Source organism: Helicoverpa zea, chromosome 13 (genome assembly GCF_022581195.2).
Source record: "Helicoverpa zea isolate HzStark_Cry1AcR chromosome 13, ilHelZeax1.1, whole genome shotgun sequence".
NCBI lineage: Eukaryota > Metazoa > Arthropoda > Insecta > Lepidoptera > Noctuidae > Helicoverpa > Helicoverpa zea.
The window spans coordinates 11,142,099-11,161,798 of NC_061464.1; the positions used below are offsets into that span (position 1 = coordinate 11,142,099).

General features: G+C 35.9%; 1 protein-coding gene across 1 annotated transcript in view; it reads left to right on the plus strand.

Moving 5' to 3' along the window:
- Nucleotides 1–10,923, plus strand: part of LOC124635862 (venom acid phosphatase Acph-1-like) — a 29,153-nt gene extending 18,230 nt beyond the window's left edge. Inside the window, exons 3-8 of the mRNA XM_047171810.1 lie at nucleotides 1,019–1,129; nucleotides 3,889–4,146; nucleotides 6,038–6,220; nucleotides 7,128–7,248; nucleotides 8,477–8,691; nucleotides 9,521–10,923. Of these exons, the coding sequence (XP_047027766.1) occupies nucleotides 1,019–1,129; nucleotides 3,889–4,146; nucleotides 6,038–6,220; nucleotides 7,128–7,248; nucleotides 8,477–8,691; nucleotides 9,521–9,688 (1,056 nt within the window). The 3' untranslated portion in view covers nucleotides 9,689–10,923. The remainder of the gene's footprint in view (nucleotides 1–1,018; nucleotides 1,130–3,888; nucleotides 4,147–6,037; nucleotides 6,221–7,127; nucleotides 7,249–8,476; nucleotides 8,692–9,520) is intronic.
- The last annotated feature ends 8,777 nt before the right edge of the window (nucleotides 10,924–19,700 follow it).

Below are 19,700 nucleotides of genomic sequence, written 5' to 3' on the forward strand. Positions count from 1 at the left end.
AACTGGCCATTCATTAAAATACATCCTTTTGACCTTTATTCCCAAGATAAACTGTATTTTCAAACCCTTGCAATTTAATCCCGGAATCACAAACAAACACCAATTATATAATTAAATCAAGACAATTACATTGTTCCCTAATCAAGAGGTCACAACCTTATTAGTTTGAAACGTCAGCAAATCATCAGTAAACGATTATTCACACACTTATCTCAAAAAGACAATAACAAGATAAAACTTAATCTGACACTTTGCTTGACCCCTTGGGATAAAGACACGTAATTATTAAGACATAATAATGCATATACAAAAAGACATATATAACGCACTTTGACAATGGCATGCAGGTCTATTTTTGGCCAAAGCGGCTGTTCGAAGATCAGCCAACTGCGCAGGACATATTATAGTGCACAAGCATTTGCGCAGACACAGGTGCACTCACTATTCCTTCACTCTCATAGCCTAATGGGACGGCATTCCGACACCACCGGAGAGAGATCAGGCGCAGGATCGGCACTATATCAATATATCCAACTTTGCGAAAAGTAGTTACACTTTCAGCCACTAGACCAACGGAGCAAAAAAAATACTTAAACAAATACCATTAAATAGGATGAAAAACAATAGATGTGCTATCATAACATTGTAATCATAATAATGAACAAACAAATGATATAATTATTGGAATGCAATGTTTCAAACATTCATTTGCACATTCCAAAGTTTGAACGCGTCTTCATAGTAGACCAAATGCAAAGCTGCATTTTATTTAAAGAAAATTATATTTAGCGTTGCTCTCTTTAATTTGATACACCCAAATTCAGCTAACTCAAAATCAAAAATCATTCATTCAAACTTGGCTGCCAAACGGAACTTTTTAAACAAAAATTGACAAAAATTTACCAAAGACAGCCTCAAAAACGCCCATCCTTCACCACTTCCTATGTGATTTTGCTGGGAAGAAGAAGTGGCGCAACAAACTAGAAGAACAATAACAATTGTTTTTTATCCATTACAGTTAAACAGACACGGTGAGCGGTCTCCCGATGCTGATGAGCTTTCCTTGTCAGATCAACAGGACCTGATATTGAACCTCACCTACCTTGAAGGACCTGAGGGATTAACTAACGTAAGTAGACGTGAATTTATAACTGACTAGCTGGTGCCCGCGACTTCGTCTGCGCAGGTTTAGTATTTCGAACAATATGTTTACAAATTGTAGCCTATGTGTTATTCTGATGTATAAACTATATTATTGTAAAGTTTCATTAAAATCCATTCAGTAGTTTTTGCGTGAAAGAGTAACAAACATCCATACATCCATACATACAAACTTTCGCGTTTATAATATTAGTAGGATTCTTAAAAAAGAGTACTTGAAAAGTAACTAATGGGAACAACTTATGGAGCTCATGGCTGAGTAGCAGCCACATGGATCAATTGATCACTGGTTAAGTTTTGGCGCGGTCGTTCCCCATAACATTTGAGAAAAGGCTATAAATACCTACATACATATACAAGTCATTTGTGAGTGTTATATACGAAATAGTATCCTAAAATTTACGTACATATTTGAAACAGGACGTAGTAAATAAAAAGTACAAAGTACATAAACCAAAATATTATTCAGTCTTTGATGCCATCATCATTCGTCCATCCTCTTCGTCATTGCGCCATACTTATGTAAAACACGTGACAGTAAAAATTACAGCAAATTACTGTCAACCATTGTTTTCATTCATATGAAAATTGCAAAAACCGGCCACGGGAAGTCGCTTGTTATATGTTCACAAACTACTGATTCACAATATTCTCATGGTTGTCATAATAGGTACCTCACTATACTATAGGTAGACTATTGAAATGTCAACTATCTGTAATGTAGCATGAAGTATTGCACGGTAGTCAAAGATTGATTATAACAACGAAATGATGACGAATTTAAAACACATTTAGATACCTACTTTGTATTAGAAATATCTGGATGTTGAAAGTAAAGCAACGTATGATATTTGCGAGACTAATTTGTGGTTTTGAGTTTTTAATTTTAAGGTGTCTCAAAAATACAGGTACAAAACATTTTGTTGAGTTTCACCTTTATGGATTTTTAGTGATTTGGGTTTCTTGAGTTATTGAATTTTACTGTATTTTTATAGAGTTTCAATTTTACACCTATTGGGACAGCTGGCCAAATTTTGTGTTTGAGTATTATTGATTCAGCTGCTCTATACCATGAAATGCCAAAAATATTAATGTAATTTTTGTTTAGCTACTGTATTTTTACCCTAATTTATAAAATCATCGATCATCCTTGTGCTAATTACACTCTAGGCACACGAAACTAATTGATCAAAATAAAATTATAATTATATGTGTTAAATAAGTGCGGAAATCAAACATAATTTTTATCTCCTAAAAGATAAAAGGTTCAAACTGTCAGTCTGATTGTTCCGCATAGTTACTTATTAAAAACCAAATTTTTAGGCAGAAAAAAACTGTATCATAAAGAGAAAAAAACACAAGTTACATAATTTCGGTTTGAGCAGACAGAAATCCAGACAAAATAGGCCCTGGGGTACTTCTTTCTCAAATGATTTTATTGCAAGATACGAATAAAAAAAAATCATGAATATGCCAGAAAACGAATCACAACGGAGGTATATTTTTTTAACAATTCTCTTTTCGACAACTTGAAGTACAAATTTTCATTTTATACGAGAGTAGTTTAGTCGCTCGTAAACCACAGTGAATGGAACAAATCGTAAAACGTTGTAAATAAATCATTGTTACTTACTTGTTCATGACCTTTTAGTTACAATTACACTCAGTACAGTCAAGCGCGAAGGCCCTATGAAACAGTAAAAAGAGAGAGAAAAGATTCTGTGAAATATTATCTCGTTAAGGTTCACTTTTTTAAATGTGCGAGATGGAAGTTGGCTGCCGACTGCATCTGCCGATAATATCTACTGCAGTAGTAGCTAGCTACCGATCTGCATCTAAACAGAAAGACGGAGAATATCTACTTTGGTGTTTTATGGCTTTCACAAATGAATCTTACTTTAGAGACAGGCGTCATTTTTAGATGACTGAACCACGGAAATCACTTGGTACCTATAGGAACAATTTTATTTACTTCATTCGTCTTCCTACTTTTCAGTCCTCATAATTTTTTTCTTCAACATAAAATGTATACTTTTGTTATTTTCAAATATAAACCAAAAACATATTATATAAAAAATGTAAACCAAAATTATATTTTAAAACTAGCAAAAAGCAAAAAACATTATTTTTACGTGCGCACTTGTATTCGGATCATAAATTTTGAACGGGGAATATGCAAATAGGATGGGACGTTCTAATTTTTTGTTATCCATGACCGAAATGGAAAAATAACAGTATATTCATTGCATACTATGCACATTTTGATAAATATTCATTTTCCATAGTTTTTATCGCTGGCGTCATCTGAAAATCTAACTCCACAAATGAATAACGGTACTGTTTTCTAACTTAAAAATGACATTGCTCCTTTTGAAGATGATTTTAATCAGCCTGTCTAGAAATCAAATAACTATGAAAATATGATTTGCAAATCCTAGCATAAAGAGAACACCACTAATAGGTACGATTGAAGAGATCATGACGAGTGCACGTTTTTATTCTTCTAATACTGCAAAATATTTTCCAATGTTATCTATGAGTCTGACCAAAGTAAACAGGAAGCACGGACTAACAAAAAAACATTACACTAATAACCGATCACCACCAAAATGATCTTCAAGTCAGAGGCCACTTTAAGTCACCGAGACCAATGATTATTTCCAAAACTTATTATGTATGTGCCAATACTTATTACTAACTTAAAAACAACTTCTCCCTTCTTAACAGGTCGGAAAACGACGAGCCTACCAAATAGGGAAATTCTACCGCCAAAGGTACGGTTCCCAAGGTCACAAGCTGATCTCAAACCTGTACCTCCGAAACGAGATCCTCATCAGGAGTACGGACAAGGAGAGGACGAAGATGACCATACAAGTGGCTATGGCGGCAGCCTACCCACCCGAACCTGAGCAGCAATGGGACGAGGGTTTGGGAAAGGTCTGGCAGCCTGTGCCGTATACTGCTGTGCCGTTGTCTGAGGATTATGTGAGTAGATGTTCTTTTGTTTTTTGAATGAGTTCTATAGCAACTCTCTCTTTTGTTTTTTAATTGCTTTGAACATCGTCAATCTGTGTAGGTACTGTATTACTGAATTGGTATACAACATAAAAGTACGAAGTAACTTTAAAGTAATCTGTGGTACAAGTGGCTAACAAAATCATGACTACGAGTCATTTTTCGGTTTTATGTACGTCCCTGAAGAACCACTTTCCGCAACTGAGTTAAAAGTAGCCTATGTACTTTCTTAAGCTTTACAATTAGGTAAATATGCCTTTAATGAGGATTCATATTCAAGCCTGACATCGAAGGTTTCTGAGCATCTTTTTCGTAAGTTTATCTGGTAGAGAGGTGATCAGAAATCGGTCAGTAGTTGGAAAGTTTTGTTAGGATTTTCTCCTAATATCTCAGGAACTCTCAGTTTTTACATGTCACCCTAGGGAATGAGCATGATTATCGAAGTATCCTGCGCTGAACTGACATGAACTAGCAGTGCCAAGAGTACTTACTATTTAACTATTTAATCATCACAAAATCTGTAGGTATCATAACGTTTAGTTAAGTCGCGTAGTTATCAGTCAAAGATAACTGCAATATCTAACTTGTTTATATATTAACGGTTCAAGTTCATTGTTATATGGTATAAAGAAATCAACTTTAGTCCCAGATATGTTAAGGTATATTGAGATGATTTGTTATCAGTACCTATATTTAAAATGCGTACATTTTAAATAAAATGCGTACATTTTAAATAAAATGCGTACATTTTAAATAACGTGCAATAGTTTTAACCTATTATATTTATCAACATTAGGCTGTGTATTATTAGGTCGTAGGTAAAACCGCATTTTGGTACATAGATGTAGTATTAATAACGTTTTTAATCATGTTAAATTAATAACAGATCTTATAATCAGCTAAGTTCTTTTGAACGTATTAGGCTGTTACGGTTACAGCTTTTTATCGTCCCACAGCTGGGCACAGGCCTGCTCTCACACGGAGAAGGATTGATCATTAATCACCACGCTTGCTCAATGCGGGTTGGTGATTTCAGACTATATTATCCAGGTTTAAAAAGTAAAAAATTCTATTTTATGAATGGACCATAAGTTTAACGTCTATAATCCACCTGGTCTAGACCTAACATTTTTTTTCTTTTCGCTATAAACCAACACAATTAAATCTCCAGAGTGAGTTCTAATCTATTTACACAAAAAGAAAGTAAGTATACCTTTCTTTTGTGGGACAGAAAATCTTAGATCCAATTAGAGTAACTTAGATTTATAGCTGAACAAAGGTCTTGTCTTTTACAAACTTAAAGGAATTTCATTTAAGACTTCTTTCCTGGAATACTCCATGTACCTTTGATTCTAAAAACTACGCCTCGCATTAACTTCCAAAAATTTCGAGGCTAAGACATATTTTTTCTTCGAATTGTTTCAAATTATTTGAGCATCAGTTTAAGAAACAAAATACGTATATTAAGGTTTATTTAATAGTGTGTTAAATAAAGTGACTGTATTTAAGGGAATTTAAATCTGTATTACAAATTGCTTACATAGGCTTTTACCGCATTGAAACTTTTCTTAATAACTTCGGTAGAAGTAGTCGAAACACTAAATATTTTTTTTTTATAAATATATCATTACATTTGTATATTAAGCACACCCTCATATAGGCAGTTGAGTCTCTTATTGCCATCAACGACCAACAATCATCAAACCAGTCTTTTACTTCTCTAAAAGACACACATAAAACCCCAAGAACTAAACTCTAGCACAGCCCAACCTGACAAACAGATTTTCAACCGTATTCCATCCAACTTAAAGATCATAATCAAAAGCCGTCTCCTGCAACATAAGTCCTTTTTTTCTTTCAGCTCCGCTACTACTCCAACTGTCAGTACTTTAAGACGCTGATGGCCGAAGCAAAGCGAGCTTCCTTGACCGAGGAGTTCTTACCATACCTGGATCTCATACCCCTGATTCAGAACAAGACCGGAGTAGACTTCTCGACAGATCCACTGCTGTTTGAAACTCTTTATGATCTGTTTAGGAGTTCGGTAAGTGTCTATTCATTTTTATTAAGAAGTTCGTATTTTTTTTACAATGGGCGTCATTACTGCAATAACTTCAGAAAATAGATTGGAGCTTTAGTTACCTGCCTAGAATTTTCCCAACTATAATAGTCGATTTCCAGTCTCCAGTTAAGTGAAATTAAGATAAGGGAGTACATAAATAAAGCACATACGAAAATACATAAGGGAGAACATAAGGAAGAGTATAATGCAATACGTAACATAAGGGAATACGTATGGGAGTACATAAGGAAGATTATATGGGCATACATGGGGGTAATACATAAGAAAGTACCGTAGTACGTAGCCTAAACCTAGGTTTAGCCGCACTACGGGCTTTAGCTGTAACTGAATACAAACTTTACGCTAAACACCAAAAACAACTGACATTTACACAGATGCAATATTAATATTCATAATTAATAAATCATAATTTAAGTTGTACTTTGTGTATTTTCAAACAAAAGCCAAATACCACTGTCATGCATCATAAAGTACATAGTAGATATTTGCAATGTATGTTTCCGATGAATTCGTTAGGCAAATTAAGCAGGTAGCATTAAATACACAAATGCGCACATAATAGGAAATAAGTTTTTCAGTTAATTCTTTTGTCCAGCAAGAAACCTGAAAATGTATGTATCATCGAATGTAAATATACTTCTACAAATTTTAATTCACTAACATGCTATGGATAGCTAATAACTTTAAATCAAGTTCATACTTAGCTGAAATTATACCCCTATGTATACCTAACATAAGCATAAAGCATTAAAGCTGTTCCTAAATTAAGAAAAAAAAAATGTTGATATAAAGTGTAACGATTTCTCAAAACAAGACCTTAAGCCATTTACTTAAAGTCCAATATCTAATGTCAACAATTGTTCCACAGATTGGTCTCGGTCTAGACCTCCCAGACTGGGCTAAGCCAATACTGCCTAGGCTAAGTGAAGCCGGTAGACTGGCTTACAGGCTGTATTTCAGGACTGATGAGATGAAGAAGATTGGTGGTGGTAAGTTTCAGTTAAGGCGATTATCACACTGCCCCGCATGATGCAGCGTAGTGCGTGGATGCGTTTTTTTCCGTTGCTTGTAAGGCGATTATCACACTGCCCCGCATGATGCAGCGTAGTGCGTGGATGCGTTTTTTTCCGTTGTATGGAAATATCTCCGTTTGTATGGAAAACACGCATAGTCCAACACACTGAAAATGCATCCACGCGCGTTCATGCGGATCACGCACATACATGCGGAGAAACACGCACCCCCGCGCGTAGGTGCGGGGCGAGACGCAAGGTATGGCACACTGAATCCCGCAATGCCGCGCGTGATTTTGAATGGGCGTGACGTGTATATTTGAAAATGGAACTCGCTGTGCGTGAATTTACAAAACGCACCTACGCGCGTGAGTGCGTGAAAAACCCGCACGATGATGCAGATCTGCACTCCCGCAGGAACGCGCGTAGGTGCGTCGACACGCAAGATGCAGCGTGATGCGGGGCAGTGTGAAGATCACCTAAATATCTAATTTTGTATGGAAAACACGCATAGTCCAACACACTGAAAATGCATCCACGCGCGTTCATGCGGATCACGCGCATACACGCGGAGAAACACGCACCCCCGCGCGTAGGTGCGGGGCGAGACGCAAGGTATGGCACACTGAATCCCGCAGTGCCGCGCGTGATTTTGAATGGGCGTGACGTGTATATTTGAAAATGGAACTCGATGAGAGCCGCCGTGCGTGAATTTACAAAACGCACCTACGCGCGTGAGTGCGCAAAAAACCCGCACGATGATGCAGATCTGCACTCCCGCAGGAACGCGCGTAGGTGCGTCGACACGCAAGATGCAGCGTGATGCGGGGCAGTGTGAAGATCACCTAAATTTCTTACTCTAAGGAACAAAAAATAGGCGTCGATAAAACTATTATCAAAATTGAATTTTTTGAACATATTCATGAATGTCGATATTTTTTCTCCAGTATAACTAGAATCTTTAAGTCATCATTTTTAAAACGCCTTATCAAAATAACAAAATATGTTTTTTAACGTAGAATATTCATTCTAAAAATATTATAAGCTAGCAAAATAATCTTTTATAACCAAAATTTTCCTTCTCGTCCCTGTCCATCCTAAAGTTCAATCGTTTAAAAATTTCGTTTTTTGTTCCTAACTTAATTTTCGCACTTATATTCATAGCACGTTGAATTTTTCTAAAACATACGCCATTCTTTCACAGGAGTCCTTCTAAGCCAGTTCATCCAAGCCGGCAACGACTTCATATCAGGAAAGCCAGTATCCCAGCCGCTTCGGTCCATCTCTGCCCACGACTTCAACATCGGAGCCCTAATGGATGTAGCTTATGTCCAGAATGACAGCACCATTCCGGAGTATGGGGCTGTGTTCGCGTTGGAGTTATATAAGTCTAGGAGTACTGGGAGTTATAGTGTGCTGGTCAGTATGTTTTACTAAGTTAATCCCTGTCTCGAAGGAACTACGTAACTAGAGGATAAATATAGCTACTAGCTTTCGCGAATGGTTTCACCTATGTCCCGCTGTAATTACTCCGCAAACCTGGATAAGCCGCAAAGCCGATAAGCCTTAAAGCCTCATCATCCTCCGAGCCTTTTTCCCAATCCTGTTGGGGTCGGCTTCCAGTCTATCCGGATTCAGCTGAGTACCAGTGCTTTACAAGAAGCGACTGCCTATCCGACCTCCTCAACCCAGTTACCCGGGCAACCCGATACCCCTTGGTTAGACTGGTGTCAGACTTACTGGCTTCTGACTACCCGTAACGACTGCCAAGGATGTTCAATGACAGCCGGGACCTACAGTTTAACGTGCCATCCGAAACACAGTCAATGGTGTCTAAGATATACTTAGAAAGTACATACAAACTTAGAAAAGTTGCATTGGTACTTGCCTGACCTGGGATCGAACCCGCGCCCTCATACTTGAGAGGTTGGTCCTTTACCCACTAGGCCACCACGACTTTTTAAGCCTTAAAGCCTAAAGTCTATAAATAAATGGGCTGGTAAATAAGCCACCGAAGTAATTTTTCATTTAACCGTGCTTATATGAATAGTGGTAGCCTTTAGTTTGCCTCCGAAAAATGGGCTATCTAAGATTATTAGGATTTTTGAATCGATCCATAAGTTCCTGAGATAGGACGTTCAAACAATCAAAGAAACTCTTGAGCTTTAAAATATTACAATTGTTTAGAACAGCTCTTCCATAGTTTATTATTTCTGATACTAACTTGAAATATTCTCTCTCTTTGCAGCCGGTGTATCTCCCCAAAGCTGGTGAGTCATCAGCCCATCTCCTCAGGATCAAAGGCTGTGAAACTTCTAGTCACTGCGACTTCGACAAGTTCAAGGAGTTAACGAAGAACAACTTATTACCAGAGAAGGAATTCTACCAACTGTGTAATATCAAAACAGAGTTATAGTTTAAGAATGAAGTATTAAAAGGTAGAATCATGGAGAATAAAATGAATAGCGGAGGTGTCATAACGGGAAATGGCCTAAGAAAGTAGCGCGCCAAAATGCGGGGCTAAGGAACGATTATTATTACTAAACGCCTTTGTTGGACCCGACCATTTTTTTATAAAATTAATACTAAAAATTGTTGACATGTCTCTAAGTAGAAAAATTGCCTCGAACGACTCGTTGGTTCACTCGTAACTGATCGGTTTGGTCATGCCTACCTTACAAAAACCTAGCTAGATGAAGGAGCCTGACTGACCTACCTATAAGGTGGGTCCCTTGCGAATTTGACCTAGAAGAAGGGGCCCGACATACCTGCAATTTGGCATCTCCGCTCATTCCTTACTCCATGGGTAGAATTAATTTATACTGTTTATTGACTAGCGTTACCCGCGATTTTGTTTGTTTGTATGTTTCTGTGTTGTGTGCCTGTTTGATTCAGAACATGATATATTTGAGAGTCGAGTTTTGGTTGTGTAGTTTTTTTGAGGAAGACTAAATAGGTAAAAGGTATACATAACTATAGCATATCTATTTATTTAACATTTAAATAAAATATCAATGCAATATAAAAATAGTGTAGGTAAGCATCTTTTAGCTACTTAGTCTAATTTTAATTACTACTTAAATATTGTTTTCTTGCACGTCAATTTTGTTATAAGCCTACACAAAACATATTTTTTAAGTCGTAAATAATTTGAACTCGTTTTGAAAAAACTACAAAATATGATGAATAGCTTTGTAAAATACTTAATTGTAATTTCGACCAAGCATCTATCCACAAACTTGTGAACGATGCCCTATTTTTACTTGTATAAAATGTTCTAAATATATATTTAAAAAAAATGGAATATCTGTTTCAAAATGATATAAGATTTCTAAAAAAAATACTTTCAGCAGAGTAAAAAAAAACAATATTTAATTTATAAGGAGTGCCTCCTACCATCTTGAGACGAAGGCACTCTACCGACACTTCTCTAAACTTTTATATAACTATGTTTCAAGTGCTTCTTTTTGTTACCAATAGATGGCGCTGTTACAAAATATAGTAAATTCTTGTAGCGTAGAACAACTTGATTGAAACGGGTCTTGAATTGTAAGCCCTATGAAAGGGTAGCGTGAAGTTAATAACTATGTCTGTGATATTATACGAATATAAACAGAATGTTTGTACAAATAAATAATATTGTTAAGTGTGGTTTGGTGTTTTATTTTATTTTAAACCCTTCTCATGTTAGTTCGTCTGTTTTATTGGGTACTTCGGTTTCCGTACCTTTGATTCTGGAAAAGGGTGAAGGATTAGATGAATGTTGACAAGGTTTTTATTTAAGAAACTAAAATATACTAAAAACTAAAAGATACTAAAACTATTTCTTTTAAGATACCTTGACATCACATGACGGCCATGGCAGCTTTTGATATTTTTTCTGCGTAACTTATTAAGTAACTAAATTTTGAAAGATCCATAAACCTCAAAGCTTTACCGATGAAAAAAAAAAATTTAATACATAGGTTCATACATTTTTTCATAAGATGGGTAGTGGGAAGCTAGGAACAAAACAGATTTAAAATATACACAGCAATTTAATCTTGCTCAACAAGAAGCTTAAAAGCATCTTCTCAGCTTCGCAAAGTACTAAGAATTTTTAATTTAAAGGAATTAAAAAGCTCTCTCAGGTAATCTTGAGCGTTTGTTTATTGTATAAGGAACCACTTAAAGCTTTGTACGAAAGACTATGGGACTTTAAAACTATACATAAAATTAAGATGGGCAACGATTGTCAAAAATTACAATCTTTACTAATATTATAAATGCGAAAGTAACTCTGTTTGTCTGGCTTTCACGTCTAAACCACTGAACTGATTTTAATACAATTTGGTACAGAGATAGAGTTGACCTTGAGAAAGAATATAGGATAGTTTTATCCCGGACTTTTGAAGAATTCTCTTGGAAACGCGATATAACCGAATTCTACGCGAGCAAAGCCGCGGGCGGAAGTTAGTACCTACTATAAAGCAGGAACTACCTCTCGCATCAGGTTAAAAAGTAGCCCATGTTCTTTCTTAAACTGTAAACTATTTGTGAACTAAATTGGAAATTAATCGGTTCAGTAGTTTTGGCATGAAAGCGCCACAAACAGACAGATAGAGTCGCAAGGATTAAGTAATCATAGCTTCGGTTAAAAGACTTAAAAAGTGACACACATTTCAGCCACATTACGTTGTTACCTCTTAAAACAAAGCCTTGACGAGGGTGTAACATTTATATTTTGTTACACGGTCGCCATGTTGAAATTAGGAACCTTTCAAATAACTGACATAATTTGGGATTATGTTGCTGAGGTTTTTTTTAATGTGATAACACCTGTCGGTATCTGATAATACCACAACATACCTAAATGTTGTGGTATTATCAGATGTTTTCTGAGGAAAGAGCCATAGTTGCGTGTGTAGGTAAATATACTTACATACCACATTGTCTTTGAATGAATTATTGGCTCCTGAGTTTACGCATACACCTACTAAGAAAATGTGCACGGTGTGCGCCCCTGTTGCCAGAAATACTGAATTTAAATAATAAACAGTATTATTGTGTTATCACAGTTAAATTCTTAGGTAAAACAGCATCAATCAAGAAACGCCCAAACAACGCCAATCAATGACTCTTCTGCTATACATCTTTTAGCCGACATGAACACGAATGTCTGTCAACGGTTCCACCTTTTCATGCCCCTGGCTGGAGGCCCTAAACTCTAGGCATCCACAGGGATTTGACCGGTTAAGCAGTCAACAGCCTCCTAGGCTGAACTGCGAGATGCCATTCACAAAAAAAAAAAAACACCTTTTCTTACATTTTAGTTTATCGTACATTTAATTGGTAGGTACTTACATACGTATGTATGTTCTTATGTGCCTACAGTTCAGCAACACGTTTGTTTCCGACTATATAGTGACAAATGTCGGGGGCTCAAAGAATCTCGTGATTGATCCTAAGGGTTTAAGGGAGAGACCACATTAAATGTGTTTTAGGAGTAGGTACCTGCCTACCGAGGTTTAGCCTCATAGTACTTAATACATCTTTAGGGCCTTTACTTTCAAGTGTTGTTTCAATCCACTTAGACAATACCAAATAAAAAAAAGTATTCAAGTCAACATTGTATTAAGTTCAGCTTTGTATGTTTTGTTTTTTATGTTTGTTAGGTTTTCACTCAAAAATTACAGAATCCATCAGAATTGATTAAGCTGAAACTTGGCAATAATATAACTTAAACATTAAAATAATATGTAGGCTATTTTGTATCAATGTGCTAGAATTAGTTACCTCGGGACACGGGTGAAACCGCAGCCAGGAGCTAGAAATGATATGGTTTCACAAATAGCTCTAAATGTCAAGTCCAATGTGTAGAAGATAACAAGATTTTATAATAAGGACATTAGTTAAGATCCGATGATTTGTTCAAATCGCTTGTCGCTCCGCTTCGCTTACATAACATGAACACACCCTTATCGCGACCCAAGGGTCGAATTTGACCGTAATTTACGTAACGTTTCGGGAAATGTAAATTATTCGGATAATTTATGCTTTTGTCTTAACTAATGTTTGCGAAAAAACAATGGAATATAAGTAATCTAATTATCTTTGAACTTTGATATAATATTCTTTCTTCTTAGTATTTAGTTCGTGAATTAAATGATTTGCTAGCCTAGCTAGTGATTGCGGTGTTTGCTTTATTACAAAAATATTATAATATTGTGTTGACAACCTGGTGGTAACAGTTTCAAATAATCCGCGCTTCAAATAAGCTAGAATCTAATTCAAACACATAACTCCAGCCAGTGGAGTTAGTTTAGCTCGCCTAAAGTGCATTTATTAAACCATTTATTCCCAGGCCACGCCATTTTTTCACAACCAGAAACAGTTATGAATAAATTATTAAGAGTTCGTACTAAAAACCACATAAACAAAATTACAGACAGAAGTACGGAATAAATTCATCTACTAGTAATACGAAGACATTGTAACAATCCAAGAATTAATTATGGCCACGTAATAAATTCCTGAAATTTCATAGCTACCACTAAATAGTGCCAAGACCACGGAGTAAGGAAAGATGAACGGAGATATCATAATGCAGGTAGGTCAGGCGCCTTCTTCTAGGGCAAATAGAAACGGTGGGCATGACCAAAACGATCACTTGCGAGTGAACTAACGAGACGTTCGTGCTATGAGACATCTGTCAACGATTTTTGGTGTTAAAAAAAATATCGGGTCCAAAGAAGACGTGTTAGGGCGAAGACAGTAACGTTCCTCGTCCCCCGAACACCCGCATTTTGGCGCGCTACTTTCTTAGGAGATTTTTATGGCACGGCATCTCCTGAGCCTTTTCCCAACTAATGTTGGGGCCGGCTTCCAGCCTTACCGGATGCGACTAAGTACCAATGTTTTACTAGGAGTGTTTTACTACCTGAGTAACCTAATACCCCTGGGTTAGACTGGTGTCAGACTTACTGGCTTTTGTCTACCCGTAACGACTGCCAGCTACTGAAGTTGAACAAAACGCAGTTATTTTTGTCCAAGATATACTTACAAACTTTGAAAAGTTACATTGGTAACTTCCTGACCTGGAATCGAACCCACGCACTCATACTTGAGAGGTTGGTTCTTTACCCACTAGGCCAGCACGACTTTTTTTGTATGTTATTTCGTCCGTTTTGGCACCTCCACTAGTCATTTTGTTCTCCATGGCCAAGACCATGAAACTGCATGCGCGTTGCAACTATGCAGTCGCCATCTTGGAACCAAGGCCGCTGAAATTGCACTTTTAGGAATTTTTATGTATTTTTCTCACATAACTGAGTAGTGAAGTGTTCTAGAATACTGTAAGTCTTTATGGGTTTCTGCTGAAATAGGTACTTTTGGTACTCTTGTTTTTAAAGGTTATTTGTCTGTTATTGATATGGGAATTAAATTTTCGCCTTTTATTTATGTGAATTAAGCAGCAGAAGGTAGTAAGTTTGGAGTCGATGAAACATCGAAATCGATTGGTAACCTGTGGATGTTTTCAGAAGCAAGAATTTTTGTTTAATAGGTACAGTACAGCTGTGACGAGTTACAAGAGCATTACTTACATCGCCCGGGAATCGAACCTAAGATCAACAATAGGCCAATTGAACTAGATAGTAATATAAATAGGTATAAATATGTATGATAGGCAGTTATATCACATTAATTTCACACTACACCTAATTCTAATTACTAATTACATAGATAATACTCATAGCAAAAAGCATTGACAGTTACGTTAAGCTTCTTTACAATAACCGTTTCAGTTACAAGCTTCATTTAACCATAACATCAGAAATTAACTAACACTGCATAAAATTAACATTTGTACCTTGCTATGCCAATTTCAACCTTATCTCAAGGACATAAGATGGGTTTTACAAGTACGAAATTATGCTGACTCAAAAATTGTGTTATTACTTAGGTACTTACCCAGAATTTGGACTGAAATCCAGTTACTTTAATTAGCTTTATCTTAGGTACGATAGGTACCAGTCTAGTTTACTGAAATTCCTAGAATTGAAATTTTAATCAGAGTATTTGTTTAATATTATGTGTCGGAGATAGTCAGTAACCTAACCTAACAGACAGACATGTGTTGCTGGGGAGTTTGTTGCGCCACTTCTTCTCCCCAGCCAAAACACATAGGAAGTGGCGAAGGGCGGGCGTTTTGGGGGCTGTCTTTTCTTCTTAGTAATTTGAATAAACGTTTTTGAGTTTTGAGTTCTCTTTGAGTTATCTCTTTGTACGATTACCCTAACTGATGTCGGATGATAGTGCCATCCTGATGACGCCTCCGACATATGTAATAAGCATTAAATTGATTAAATTTTCCATTATAGTGTGTACCTACAACCATTTTAATTAAATATTAGGTTGCTACAATGTTGGTACTAAACTACAAAATTCTTTGTGGTTTCGTGTACCAAGAACATTTTATTGTTTCATGGAAACCCACCTGTGTAAATTCCTGCTATAACTCTTATTTTACGGCTTTTCATGTAATTGCCGTTAAAAGAACTAGGAACATACAAACCTAAATATTTTCATTTCAACTGTGGCAACCTCAAATTCATTCAAACAGGAACTCAATATTCGAGTTATTAAATTCAATAATTTGTCACAAATTGACGCCTTTTCGAAAATTTCGTTTTAATTTAATTATGAATAATTAATCAATTATGTAAACCAACGAACAGAAAGGATGAAACAGTAGAGTAAGCGACGCTATAATATTATATAACGCCTTGAAGCGAACTCATACATGTACCCACTCCACGATCGTCGTAACATTGCTATGAAAATTCAGTCAGGCGTTAACGCACATTGTACTATTTCGAATCAAAATTCAAATGAAAAATTGAATATTTTTTCTGGAACACTCGTAATATTAAGATTTTACGATCTTAGATTATTAACTTTTTCCCTATTTATTGTAATTCCCAATGGAGTTGGAAGATTAAGAGTTAATTTGCACAGAAGTCACGTGTTGCTAAATAAGTTTCGGAATAGGATTCGCGTAGGTGGGTGTTAGATTTGGAAGTATTATTAAAGTTTAATACTAAAAGGTAGCCTAAGTTTAATCTAGACAAGACCTTACAGTCATAGTATATGAAGTTACTTCCTAACTTGACTTACTTGTACTCAATCAATATGACGCTGACTTAACAAGTGAAGTGCTACTAACATAGTCTAAAGTTTTTATTTACTAACAATTTTGTATAAGATATTTTTATGTATATATATATCTATGGGCCATTGATGCCTGAAAATAAAGATGATTTGATTTGGTTTAATAATTTCTTAGACAATAGCTAAGTATGCAAAAAGATACCCAAGTTCTCAGTCATTCCAGACTCGCCTACACCGGAATTTAAATAATTCCCACTCAAAAGAAATCTTATAATAATAACCAAAACAAAAAATATCAATGTCGAAAGTAAATCACATTCAACACTTTTGCGAATTCAATTTTAAACCTTTCCCTCGGTTGCTTCATAAATCACTTTTTCTCATTCTCAAAATGGCGGAAACGGGCTACCTCGTACGAGACGCGAATTTAAAGTCTTGTTTTACATTTTGTCGTTGTTTTTTGGAATTCCTTGCAAAAGAATAAGAACCTTTGTAACTTTTAGAGAAGTAAGTCGGTGAGGACTTGAGTCAACCTAGATGCTTTTGGTACTAAGTTAAAAAGTATTTCTTAAGTACTGGGTATTTTGTAGGTAAGTGTTAAGGTATGCAGGTATACAGGCTCCGGGCCACCAGGATTGTTCGAAAGAGTAACCGCAGCCCTGGCACATAAAAGGCCCACGAAGAAACACGATGGATTTTTAGTCAGTAAAAGTCTGACACTCCCTCACCGCTGGTAACCCACAGCGGGAGGGGTCAGTTGATGATTTTTGCCATAATTAAAAAAATGTATGAATATATGCTAAGCTTTCAAATATGCATATGAAGGTACCACTCGTAGTTTAGCCTGTACTCCGTACCATACTTTAAAACATCTGAAATCGATCGACATACTTAGTTTATCACCTACCTAATCGATAAAATAATAAAGAGGTCAAAAATGACCATGGCTACCATGACGATGATGTTTTGTATCTACCAACAAGATACAGAACCCCCTACATATCACGCTCCCCACAGGCGATTTCCACATATTTTTTACATGTGGCAATCTCATCAATTTACATGATGACATGGCAATGGAAGGGAAATATATAATAAATTAGTTTAATAGCGCGTAAGTTAGAAATCATGGGACGGACGGAATACATTACCGCGTGTTCTAAGGAATGCCCATTTTCTATTGAATTGTAAGGAGCAAGGGATAATGTATGGGTCCAATTGGCCGTAGCGACGTTGACGTGGCCTTACTTATGTGTCCTTGCTTGTGAGAATACATTTACAAAGAAATAGTCCTTTATTTCAATATTCCTCACAGTCTTTTCAAATAAATAATGTGAAGAAAAATGTCTAGTGACTTGCTCAGTGCAAGTTTTACTAGTGAAGGGTTTTTACGGTTTTTAACCGGATTTTCTAAATATTGATTTAGAAAATCCGGTTAAAAACCGTACAAACCTTAAAAACGGTAATTCGATTTTCAAAATTATTTATTTAAATGGTATTCTCTTTTCTAAACTATGTATGTGAGGTACTGAAAATATGTAGCTTAATTATACCATGTACCTATGTTTAAATAGGAGGATCTGGTTTTTTGGTAGTATTTAATTAAATGAATAAATATTCTTAAGGCGAGGAATTGGTCAACAATAATTCCATAACCGGCACGCGCATCTAAGGCGCCAAAAGGGGTCGGAGCGTCTGAGCGGGGCGAGGATAACAATACGCGCGCTAGCTTATAACTAAAAGTCGTAAGCGACAAAATGGTTTTGTAATTTTATTACATATTTAGAAATGACAATTTGATAAAAATTCCTTCTACAATTTTAAAGAGTATGTACATACTCAACTACTAAAAAAGTTAAGAGGCTTAAATCGGTCCCGTATGCCCATAATATGTGAATCTCTTTTTAAAAAGATGTATGTTTGATATATTTTTCTCTGTTATAAAAGTTACCTAATCATGTTTCTACGTCTAACAAAATAAGGTTTATATCATGAACTTTCAGGTAACCAAGTTGTATTTTGATCCGTTTTGTATTTACTGAGAAAAATTGAAATCCTTGGCGCCAAAAATTCCAATTCGTCCTCTTAAGTAAATAGTTTAGATACGTACTTTTGAAAAATAACTACGTTTATTTTGAGATGTTTAATATAAGACAAACATACAATTGTGTTACGTAAGTACGAAAAACAAACAAAACAATTCGGGCGTGTGTAATTTTTTTTGCAAATATTTTTTCATTGCTCTTATCACGGTATTTAATTTGTATATCCGGCGGAATTCGCGATGCCTGCCAGTTATATTACTTGGTGATAAAATCCGGATATGAACAATTTTATTTTAAGCTATCATGAAATAGCAACGGGATATACAGGAATGAATTTTAAGCAGTGCGCAAAAAAAACTGGTGGTTCAGAATCGTTAACAGAACATATCTGCATCATCAGTAAAAAAAATATTTCATTCTTTTGTCCGCCCTAAAATCAGCAAAATATGGATACCAACTATTCTTAGGCGCGGCGAGCGGAGCTCCGTCAGTAAACCGGTTTCGCGTTGCCGCCGTGCATACAATGACGACTGTGACCGTACTATCGGTTACAAAATAAACATCTTTCGATATCAATAACTTTTCTTTTTTGTACTAAAACACTACAAAATAAAAATATACGTATCTATAAAACTTATTTAACTATAAGTTGACAAAGTTTGCGCACTGGATAAAATTCATTCCTGTATGATAGATGGGAAATGCTGTCATATATTATGTGTTAAAATATTCAGTCTTAGTTCTTCCGCTGTTGGGAATAATCCTGTCTTTAGAGCTCTTTACTGTGTCAACCTCATTTGATTTCGGACGCAGGATCTATTGGCTTGCAGTATTTATTTACGCGCCGAGAAATAAAAGGTAAGAATATTCAATTATTATTTATTACCCTTTCAGGAGGATCCCAATAATTTATATTTCCCTGGCATTGGTTTTGTCGCGGCTTTTTTTAATAAACCGATTTTTCTCTTTATTTCCGATCGCTCGACAATGCTATTTGGGCTTTGGTATTATGTACTTAAATTCATAGCTAAATAAATATGTGATTAATACATCCCAAATGTTGAACATATGAGAAGTCATCACTAAGTATGACTTTCATATATTAATTTAGTTTTTCACTTAAGATATCAAATCCTATTCCGCTATTGTATATATAATTAGGTAGGTATGTATGTATATTGTGTGTCTTAGCTCATAATCAAACAAGACTGACTAATTAGGGTCTGTAATATC